Raw genomic sequence first — 11,095 nt, 5'->3', positions numbered from 1 at the left:
AGCTCATTCTTTCCGCTTCATCCCCATTCCCGGTTTCCCTAAGAACGAATAAAAAGAAACGAATCACCAGCGTTGTTTCACTCTGTGTAGCGTTCTGTGAATTCAATTCTTCCGCATTTGGAATTGTAAAGCATTTGCAAACTTCTCCGAAGCGAAAGAAAGGGGCTAACCATTTCGGCATTGTGAGGCGGAATGGTTGAAAAGATCCGGCTTCCCGGAAAGACAACGCCCGCTGTTCGCTGGCAAAAATTTCACCCCGTTCCACCGCGACCACCAGTCTGCCTGGTGGCACCTTGAGTGAAGGGAAGATTAAATGTACGGAAGTACTGCGTACTTTCAACAATACTTTCACCGGAAAACAGCAAAAAACATCCTTCCTATCTCGGTTCGGCGCGAGATCAGCCTCAACGGTGCGCTCCTTACGAAGGATCCTAGAGAAAAGATGATCCAACGGAACCGCCAAGATTGGTGAAGCATGTTTACCCTTTTTCTTCCCGTTTTCTACACCGTGGTGTTCCTTTTCCGGCACCGTACCGATTTCTACCGATGGTTGGTTTATTATTGCTGTTCACGGTATGTACATCGGCGACTCAAACCTCGCGAAGACGGCTGAGGTAGGAGATAACGGGCCCATTGATGATAAAGAATGCTTGAAATACACTTCACCTGACGGTCGCTCGAGATGTCTTTACACAAGCCCGAACGGATCATCACACTTGTTCATTGAGGAGAGCTTGTCGGTTCGAAGAATGAACAGCATCGTCCCATCATTAGGCTCGCCGTTATGGTAGCTTTTAATTCCGCTTATTGCTCACCAGACGATGCCACCATTGAGGTTATGCTTTTTGTGGTGGCATTCATCTTCTCATCTCAGCTTCCAATAACGTAAAAGCGTTGGATAAGTTTTCGTTGAGCCTAGGGATCACATTAGGTGCTCGTTCTGGGATAAGCTTTCTTCGTTTTCAGCGATCGAAACGAAAGTCAAGAGCAAACTGGAACCTCTTGCAACTAAGAACTGTCGAGTAAGCCTAATGCATGTCGCGGAACTAAGCTGACAGTCGATATGCGCTCTCGGTGACTCTTCCCGCTACGAGCATTACACAATCAGCGGATGAAATGGCGACGGTGTCTCTATGCGATTTTTCAAACAGCACTGCATATCTATTTTGACAAATCATGTGCCCGTCCGTGCAAAGGGGCACACATTATCGTGAACGGCTTAGCGCTTACACGAAATGGCATTGCCTAATGGAGCATTTGCTAAAGCTTCTTTGCCAGCAAATTGGGTGGAAAAGTGCTGGTGCACCCATTTTGCTACCAGCATTCCGATGTGCTGCTGCTGCTACTACCAAGGAAATGATGAGCAAAACGATAAATTTGCTTTCTCGTCCCCGGCGGGCTTACAGAGAGGTGATTTGCAAACTTCGATGGAGGCGCCAGTACCGATCGATGGAGGCGCCAGTACTTCATGTTTTTTTTTCGCGATAATAAAATTCATTCCTAAACGATCGATGATAGCATAGGGTATCAGCTATATGTCGGAGGAGCAATCGTATGGCTTTTACCCGAAATAATCATTCAGCATTCAGCCCATTCAACATTTGCCCTGGAACGTCTCTCATCATCCCACTCAACACCCGAAACAAACCGCAGGCACAAACACATTCAGCGCAATGCAAAAGGCTCTTAAAACACTTGCAAAACCCTAAAACCCCAACGCTATTTTGGTTTCATTCCGTACCCACGAAACTATTCACCCTTTCTCGGCTGTTTGAATGCCACATCCTCAGCCCTTTATCCGCTCTCTATCGCTCGAGTACGAGGGGCTGTTGTAGATGCATGTTCACACCTCGAACGAACGGGCGAAACGGTCGTTCCTAGCGCTCGTGACAAATCCCCCTGGATCGAGATGTTGTCTGTTTTTCGCATTCATAGCTAAAGGAAATTTATAATTAAACAAAATCCCTATTAGTCAACGGATTGCAGGCGTCAATCCTTGCGTCTCAGTAAAGAATCAATTGAAGAAAATGTGCAAGAGATTATTGATTAAGACAATAAACAATACAGGAACTGAATATAAGATACAAGTTCTTCATTTCATATTAATAATCAATTACTGAGTATTATGATTATATTTGATAACAAATACTGGTTGTTGTATGAAAAATATCCTTTCCATTCGTCGTCATTCGATGATTCAAAAGGATCTCGATACTAAAAAAACCTAGCCTACTTCTCTTCACGGTCTCGACGGCAAGCAAGCGAAATAACAAAACATTGCACCGCGTCACTGCTCTATTGCTTCCTCTTTGCTACCACTGTGTTTGTCCATTGCAAATTCGGTCAAGTGATGTGAAAAGTCGAGTAAAAAACACCCACATGCACACATAACTGCAAATAGTCCACGCAAACTGATTACCAACCAAAAGCTACCCACACTAGAGAGGGGCTATGGGATTCGGTAAAATCAGCTGGAAAAGTAGTAGCCCGGATAAGCCGAAAAGTAGTGCGCTCCCGGTATGAAAGGGGGACAAAGGTGGTGGGGGTGTCATTCGTCGCTCCCGTCACCAACCATGAATGGCATCCTGGGGAATGGATGCAAACGCGATGGATTGGGTTGTGGAAACGGGGGTTTGGAATTAAATTTAATTGCCCCAAAATTCAACGGGATGGAAACGAGCCGACCAGACCAGAGAAAATGGCCATCAGGGGCGTCTGCGTCCCAAACCGACCAATGCACAGTACGTGGCCGAGGATCCAGTGCTCTCTCATTTTTTCTTTTCGTCCTTTTTTTTGGGCTCCCCGCTTATGGTCTGGTTCCGCCTGGTAGGCCATGACCAGGATGAATAACGCAACGCTGCTGTGTAGGCAATGCATCGTTAGCGACCGTGTGGTACCGGCTGTAGCCACATAGAAGGCGATGACAGACAGTGTATTGCGCGAATAAAGTACCCGTTACTGATTCATTCGGAAAACGAAAGAACGAGAATCAAATAAGAAAGAATTTAAAATACTTTTCTAATAAATTGTGATAATTTTAAAACGGATTTCAATACCAACGGAATACCCTTTTGTTGCATAATGTTATCATTCTAGTGTTCATTTTCTGTATTTCGCGGCAAACCCCTCTACTCTTCCGTTTCACCTGTCCATCGCTACCGTGTACGTGTGCGTTCGAGCATGAAGCACAATATTTTCGACGAAAATAATTGTTTTATCATTTTCAATTTTCCACTCGCCAGCCAGCGCGATCTGAACCTTTTAGCGAAGCGAAGGTGCATCAAAAACCCTACTGTCCCTGTTGTTGTTTCGCCTCCATCGGCTACACATCATCATCAACAGCAGCAGCAGCAGCAGCAGCACGACGCTTTCACGGCCTGATGTTGTTTGCATATCACCCTGCTCCATTGTGCGCCTCAGATAGCATGCATAATACCATTTCACCATTCACCGGCTCTTCGACATTCCCGGTACAACAATCACCGCCATCACCGTAGGAGGGTCACAAATCGTGTTAAAATAATATGCTTTTAATTTAAAAGGGATCCCCGTAAAACGCTTCCTCGGACCATCGGTCATTATCGTTATGAAATCAGTCAACCGTCGAGCGAGCGTTAAGTGACACGCTGTAGAGGTAGCACCCGGGCTTCAGGAAACCTTTTTTCCCAAGCCCACCGTGTACCCCCGTAGGAAATGTAATAAAATTTACACTGAATAAATAAAAACCAGCTTCTTTCGGGGCGAGGGGTTCCGTCCACTCACCGGTGAGTCTTATTCTTTCGGTTTGCTGCGAATTGTTGCGAAGAGAAAAAGAGAGAAAGAACGTAGCTGAAATGTGGCTGCTGTCCGGTAAGGTAAATACAAAAGGACTGGAACGCCTTGGCCTAGCTCCACCGGGTGCCAGGCAAATGGTGCGAAAGTTTGAATGAATAATAAATGAAGCAGGGGAAATTATGCCGCTCGCTACACCCTCATCCGAAGGCTGGGCAGGGCAGGGAAGGTGTGAAAATGAACAAGATGTGATATTGTCGTCAAGAGGCAAACCGGCACTTGGCCCCTCTGGAACCGAGAGGGATATAATTCTGTTGGCGTGAATTGCACGAGATGTTACTGCACGGTTGACCTTCCTTTACATTTGCAATCCTGCTCCCTAATTCCCTTGCTCTCTGTCTCTCTGTCTTTCTTTTTAAGCATCCATGCGCCGGTCGGTTTGGATCTTGGGTGAACAAACATATCGCTCAGTTCTGATTGGAAAGCATTTCAGCGATGATGCTCGTCGTCCCCCTTTTGCATGCCGTTTGAAAAATTGGCTTTACGTTTGGCGACGATCCATCGTTCCATCGTATGCTGCTGCGCTGCCTTATGGACGATGACGATGGCACTGCAGTAACGAATGGCGTCGATGATGATGATGATGATGATGAAGATGAGTATTACGTTCTACATGAATATGGCGCCGGGATGATATAAAAATGAGCAAAATACATTCTGCATACTAATCATGCCGTGCGAGCGCGGAACAACTTCACTGTCACATCACAGGACATCCATTCGTTCGATGGTGTGAAGGCCAACGAACACTTTCTCATAACAATTCCCCGAGACTCCTTAACAAGGCTTCTTTTCGTTCACTGGAAGTGAAATTATTTTAACAAAACACTCCCAATCGATTACCATATCAATGCACTGGTTGATTTTCCCCTCCCAGCAGATCGACAAACACCTCAGAGGTACGATGCAAATGAAGCTGAAACCTTCCAACCGAGTTGGTAACATTCCAAGTAGCGTTCCCATTCTGAAGGGGCCTACTCGATTCCGTAACGAGTGGGTAAACAGTTTAACCGAAAGATTTACCATACCCTGCGGCGAGCGGGCCAATAATAAATGCATACCGAGAAAGCATTAATTTTCATTCGACTCTCTGCTCTGCACACTCTGCCCGATGGGATGGATGCAGGAAATAATGGCCATGGAGGCCACCTTCGCACGTGTCTAATCCAATCACCTGGAAAAACTCTGCTTCATCGTTTGTTATTTTTTCCTTATTCCAACGATTCCATCGAGGCTCTACAGCAGGAACACCTACTCGTTCACTAAATTAGCGATCGGAAAATGGGAAGCCTAACCAGCCTCTGGGAACGAGAGCAATTCAGCGAGATCCATGTCCATTCAGCAAGGCTTGAGCAAATTTGACTATCATAGAGCACGAAGCTGCTGCAAAAGCAGCTTAATGAGAATATTGTATTCTTTTGTAAGGTGAAATCGTTCGCGTGAAGTCGTGTATTCGCTTCGACTGTTATGAATCATCAACAAATATAATCCCCGTCACTGAGTACTGCAGCAGAAGAGACAGACGATTCATAACTGTTAGGTAGAGATATATTAAGTTTAGAAAATTTATTCAATTCAACACATAATGATGATCACAAAAAACCCACGAAAAAAATCAAATGTTCAACCATTTTCATAAGGTATTTATTTAAAGGTTATCGAGCATCGAGTGAATATTATGTTTTTTGGCTAGAGATTAAAGAGTCGAGAGAGCCTGCCCGTCATTTAAATTCACAAACAATAAAGAGTAACCAATACTCTGATTTCATAGTTACCCTATCTGCATTGACAAATCATTAACGCTTGACCTGTTCGGTGAAATGCTTTAATGTTTATCAAAAACCAACCACTCTGATCTTTTATCGAAACATTACTTTTTCATCTGTTCTTTCGCATCGCTTCCCTGTGCACGGCATGGGCAAAGCTTCAAAAAGAATCGACTGTCATCGACAGAAACATGAAATCGGCCGTCAAGGACAGATCGCTCGTTCGTATGCAACGATGCTCTCCGGCCTAGTCAACCTTTGTTCAACATTGCCGCCCACTGTAGACTGTGCATCCACACCACAAATAGATGATTTACGATGCTTGTTTCGACTGCCGACTACCACCAATCGATTCGATCTTTCCATGTTTTGCATTTTACCGAAACGAATCGTCGACGCAATATCAACGAAAGAAGCATAACTTAGCAGCGCCTTCGAAAGATTTGTCGCGAACATAAATTTCTCCGAGAGCTGAGGTCCTTCCACCGTCACGCTGGAACCAATACATGAACTTCCGCAACGAGGCCGCGGTACGATTTGCAAGTGCTACAAATGAGCAAATAATTGGATGCAGCCCAGAATGCACCAACGTTCGACGCGACATAAGTGTAGCATAATTGCATTTGTCGCTTTCGGCAACATAACCACATCTCACTGGCAAGGTCTGGGCCCGGGATCGGAAAAGAGCATCATTGTTTTACGGACAACCCATTAATGGTGCGTCCTGCATCGCGCAAGGCATCTGTTTGCTTTCCCGGCCGAACCAGCACCCACCACCGAGCACACGCTGAAAGGGACGGAAATCTCGGAACCGAGTAGTACACGCTGGCCACATTATGCCAACCACAAATGGGTGAAATATGCGTGAATATGTAGCTACAACATTTGACATTTTCGGTTTCCTCGAACGGCATCGGTACTGGTGCTGCTGCTACTGCTGACCAATTCCCAATGCGCGTTACCGGTTCGAGTGTGAATCGAATTCAAACGACACGAAATCGGAAGCCCCTTACTGTGGACACAATGTTTTACGCCGGTTATCGACCATTTTACATGGTTGATTATGGGGTGGCGTGAAGTAAACTGATCGGTATCGCCACTCCGCTGGAGTGCGCTGAGTCACTCGACTGCTGCCAGTTGCAACAATGAAACTCATTTCTCGGAAGTAATGAAAGGAACAGAGAGAGCAGTCAGGATTTTCATGATTTCGGTGAAAAGCGACAGATAAATTTTGGAGAATATGAAATCTAATCTTATGCTTACTGATAACCTGGCATCAGATGTTGGAGCTGTACGGGGTTTTCCTTTTTTGTGCTTTTATCGATTAAATATGGATTATTGCATCCAATCGAACAATAACGTTGCATTATATAAGTGAACTGAGCCTGAAAATTGGAAAGATTTAGATTTTTTGAAATTTTACAAATTGCACTTTTTATTTGAAATCGAGCTGCTCTCTACGTTATCGACAGCTCTGTTGTCTCTTATCTTTCTTTTCGCGAAAAAAAATATGAAAATGGATTTTATACCACCACTTATAGAAACTGGCCGCGATAGCCGCGCATGTTGTAAGAATAATATACTCAAAAAACCGCTAAAACAAGGCCCTGTACTTGGCCCAATTCACTTATCAAATACACGGCCGCCTACCTCGATCAACACTCCCCCGGGGGGGCCGTGCTGCTATATAAACATTTCGGCAAAACCGAACCGCCCCAAAACAGCCATCATCAGTCGCCATACAGACATGAGTCCCTATGGTAGTTATCTGCTCTGCTGGATACTTGCACTTGTCGCTGTCGCCGAAACGACCGCTCTGACAAACGAGCCGCGAGCAAACAACGAAGAACGCATTGTCGGTGGCGTACCCGTGGACATTCGCGATTACCCGTACCAGGTGTCGTTGCGCCGTGGAAGACACTTTTGCGGTGGTTCCATCGTAAACCACCGCTGGGTTCTGACTGCCGCCCACTGCACCAGGTAAGTGCCGGGTGACGGTGACGTGGTTGCCGTAGCCGCAGAGTTGGTCCAATACTTTCAGTGCTTCCCCCCCACGTACCCGCAGATCGATTAACACCGGCAACCTGTGGATTCAGGCGGGTTCGACCCATGTAGACGAGGGTGGCCAACGGGTTCGCGTCCAGCGGATCGTTCAGCATCCAAAGCAAAACTCGTGGAGTGACTACGATTTCTCGTTGCTGCTGCTGGAACAATCGCTTAACCTCACGGACACGGTCCAACCGATTGCTGTACGCAGCTCGTCCGCAGAAGAACTACCGGTCGGAACGCGGTGCCAGGTGTCCGGTTGGGGTAATACGCACAATCCGGACGAATCAGCTTTGATCCTGAGAGCGGCTACCGTCCCGCTGAGCAACCATCGGAAGTGTAGCGAGGTGTACGCGGCCATTGGCCCCATCACGGACAGCATGCTGTGCGCTGGGTATGATGAGGGAGGCCAGGATTCGTGCCAGGGAGATTCCGGCGGTCCACTGGTCTGCGATGGCCAGCTGACGGGTGTGGTGTCGTGGGGTAAGGGCTGTGCCGAACCGGGCTATCCGGGCGTTTACGCGAAGGTTTCCAAAGCCGCCGACTGGATCCAGCAGACGCTCGACAAGCATATGGTAGCATCCTCTGAGCCGTTTTTAATCTGACCAGCTTAGCGATGAAAACTTTTCCTCGACATGCTGCGCTGTTGGTGGTTCACACTTTCCAGAATGTGCTGTTCAGAATGTATTATCGAGCATAGGAGCGTTAACTTCGTGCCGATGTTATTGATGAAGTTTTTTTGGAAAGTTAAGAATTCAATCAGATCTAACGATGGGGGCCGCTGTTGATCGATTCACTGCACGGTTGTGGTGGAACGCTGCTGAGCAGTTTAGCATTATTGATCCTTGCTGTCTTGTTTTGCTAAAGTACTACACATCATTTAAACAACCAAAACTGTATTTATCTCTTTGACGATTTACGTATCTTCAGGTTTGGGAAACATTTCAGCATAATCTTCATCAGTCGCCTGAATGTACGCTGGTATGATTGAGTCCGCTATCGCTGCAATTTGATCCTCACTCTTCTTCAAATCAAACAACGCATCGAACCGTTCATCGGGGGCTTTTTCCAGCGATAGATCTTTCTTTCGTGATTTAAACAAATCATGAAGCTCGGCGATAGCATCATAAGCCTCACGATAGTTTGAAACAGTGGCCAGTGGTTCCTGAGAAATTTGGCCACGTGCTGAAGCACTGATCATACCGGTACTACGCTGATCTATGCTCGCTCCAGGACTCATATCGACACTCTTAGCAAATGGTGATGATTCAGTTGGATCCATTCTCTTCCAATTTATTCCTACATCTCCAAAGAGCTCCCCGGGGTATTGTTGACGATTCTTTCGAGTAGTAATTGTATTGTAAAATGTTAGCTACTGGCAGCAGGCACAGACAACTCACCTCCTCTGTGGGATCTGCAACAGTCTGTTCCGATTGGTCCACTTCAGCATCTTTTTCGTTTGGTAGGGACTTGAGCTCATCATCGAGCATTGCTAGACACTGAGAAATTACGAACATTGCATGGTCGCTTGGGTCAGACGAGCTCCTCGACGAGGAATGTGCTGCATATACGGTTACTAATGATGATTTTTCCTCTTCCGGAGGCTCCTCTCGCTCCTCTTGGACATTCAATAGAGCGCTCACGGAAACTTGTGTCGATTGACAAACGCTTTGGGGACGCTGCTGGCCGCGGCAGAATTCTCTAACAATTTCCACCGTCTGCAGGCAGCGACTGTACTCATTGGCAAACCGTAACTGCTCCTCGTACTGGTAAATTAGCCACTCGATCGTCTGTTCATGCACTCTTTTCTGGTGACTGCAAGAGCAATGGGATCAGATCCATAAAAATCATTCGTTATCGATGGTGTACACTTACTCTAAAGCCCTTCGTACGATCGCCTCCATCTCGGTCTCCATGCGCGCTGTCTCCTGCTGAAGCCGTTGGTTTAACTCTTGCTCCAGCTTCACCCTATAGCGAGCAGCAATTTGGCACAGGAGCTGCTTGGCCTGTGTCCGAACTTTACGGCACACGAAGTGGCCCCAAAGGGATCGAGCCTCACCGTACGATCGATGCAGATCATCTTTCTCCTCCCGGAAGTGACGCCGCATTGTTTCCTCCTTTTCCATCAGCAACCGCTCGTAGCGCTTCCGTTCTTCATCGCGTGCTATCGCTATCTTCTGTTGGCATTCGAAGCGAACGAAATCCAAATCATCCGCAGTCACAACGGATGTTGCGGTTTCCTTCACCCGTTTGCGCCAGTAGCCTTCGAGACGCTGGGAAACGTTGTCACCAATTTTCATAATATGATCATGAATTTGACCTCGCACTTTATCGGAATCTCTGCCGCCCGCAGTGAGTGATTTGTGGCCCTCCGTAAACACCATCCGATCGACGGGTAGTGCCGCGCGTTGACTCGGTTGTAGTGTAGCTAGTACCACGTCCGCCAGCTCGTCGCCCAGCTGTTCGCTCATTTCGGATCGAGTTGGTGCTGAGCCATTCCGGAGGAAGAACGTACGACGACATAGTTTCGGTGGTTTCCTCCTACACTCTACATGAGCCATTCGGGACGGACGAGAGCACAGTTGTTCGAAAATCAAAAAGGACGAAATCCAGTCCCAGCTTGAGTTTGAAAATACTTTTCTCAAATAAAACAGAAACAATAAATTGCCAATGGAAACGCGATGGAAAAAGGATGATTTATGTGGTGAGTAAATCGAAATATAGTAACCTGGTGATCACAGTAGGCATCATCAAGTTTTCAATTTCCGTTGTTCGTGGTTTTTAGCTACACTCGTACGCAGATACGAATGAAAAAAAAAAATACTGAAATATTCAATTTGTTTTCTCTCAACAGTTTGTAAGCTTCGCTTTAGCTTTACTTATATAAGACTAATAAATTTACTTCTGAAGCAACAGCAACTGGGAATCCCTCAGAAAACCTTTCTGGTACCTTTCATCGCTGCAATTGAGTCAGTAAAATCATAAGTGGGAGTTTAATCTTTGCCCTAGACTGGATCCCCCAGAAGATGGAGCACAATACAATCCGACCACAACAGGCTCTACACCAATACGGCCCCACGGCCACACAGGCAAACTGCCAATATTGAATGCCATATTTTAAATTAATATCCAGGAGCATGTGTTGTTGTTTAATAAGTGGGAAATCACATATTATGTATGCACATAAAGTTGGATGTGTTTCCATCGCCCACACCTTCCGGGTGGTTCACACTCGCACGACAACCCACAGGAAGGATATTGGTCACGGTATCTCTTTCACTCTCTCTCTCTCTCTCACTGGAGCTCATCTCGACCATCCTTGAAGGCAATCGATAGAGCTATGGGATACCGGTGCACGGTGCGTTTCGTCTATGCAACTCTCCGCTATTGATGATGATGTCGAAGTTGTCCGTCCGAGCGACCGAGCCGGAAAGGCTTCAAGAAACACGGGA

General features: G+C 46.5%; 2 protein-coding genes across 2 annotated transcripts; one reads left to right on the top strand and one right to left on the bottom strand.

Annotated features, from left to right (window-relative positions):
* The first annotated feature begins 7,344 nt into the window (after positions 1–7,344).
* On the top strand, positions 7,345–8,248 carry LOC126577703 (trypsin-1-like). The gene is made up of 2 exons (XM_050239537.1): positions 7,345–7,577; positions 7,663–8,248. Exons 1-2 carry the CDS (start codon positions 7,345–7,347, stop codon positions 8,246–8,248), a joined length of 819 nt encoding a protein of 272 aa, XP_050095494.1.
* Positions 8,249–8,559: 311 nt separating this feature from the next.
* Positions 8,560–10,204, bottom strand: LOC126577694 (uncharacterized). The gene is made up of 3 exons (XM_050239526.1): positions 9,519–10,204; positions 9,311–9,458; positions 8,560–8,727 (listed from the first exon to the last, which is right to left on the bottom strand). Exons 1-3 carry the CDS (start codon positions 10,202–10,204, stop codon positions 8,560–8,562), a joined length of 1,002 nt encoding a protein of 333 aa, XP_050095483.1.
* Positions 10,205–11,095: the final 891 nt, after the last annotated feature.

This window comes from Anopheles aquasalis, chromosome 2 (assembly GCF_943734665.1).
Source record: "Anopheles aquasalis chromosome 2, idAnoAquaMG_Q_19, whole genome shotgun sequence".
In the NCBI taxonomy this organism is placed as follows: domain Eukaryota; kingdom Metazoa; phylum Arthropoda; class Insecta; order Diptera; family Culicidae; genus Anopheles; species Anopheles aquasalis.
This window is presented reverse-complemented; position numbering and strand designations above follow the sequence as displayed.

Excerpts from the sequence above, each read along its gene's own strand:
- LOC126577694 (XM_050239526.1), bottom strand. The coding sequence starts at position 10,204 with ATGGCTCATGTAGAGTGTAGGAGGAAACCACCGAAACTATGTCGTCGT. Across the intron at positions 9,459-9,518 it reads ATCGTACGAAGGGCTTTAGA|TCACCAGAAAAGAGTGCATG; the intron begins GTAAGTGTACAC and ends TTGCTCTTGCAG. Across the intron at positions 8,728-9,310 it reads GCCAGCAGCGTCCCCAAAGC|AAAGATCTATCGCTGGAAAA; the intron begins GTTTGTCAATCG and ends AAATCACGAAAG.
- LOC126577703 (XM_050239537.1), top strand. The coding sequence starts at position 7,345 with ATGAGTCCCTATGGTAGTTATCTGCTCTGCTGGATACTTGCACTTGTC. Across the intron at positions 7,578-7,662 it reads ACTGCCGCCCACTGCACCAG|ATCGATTAACACCGGCAACC; the intron begins GTAAGTGCCGGG and ends ACGTACCCGCAG.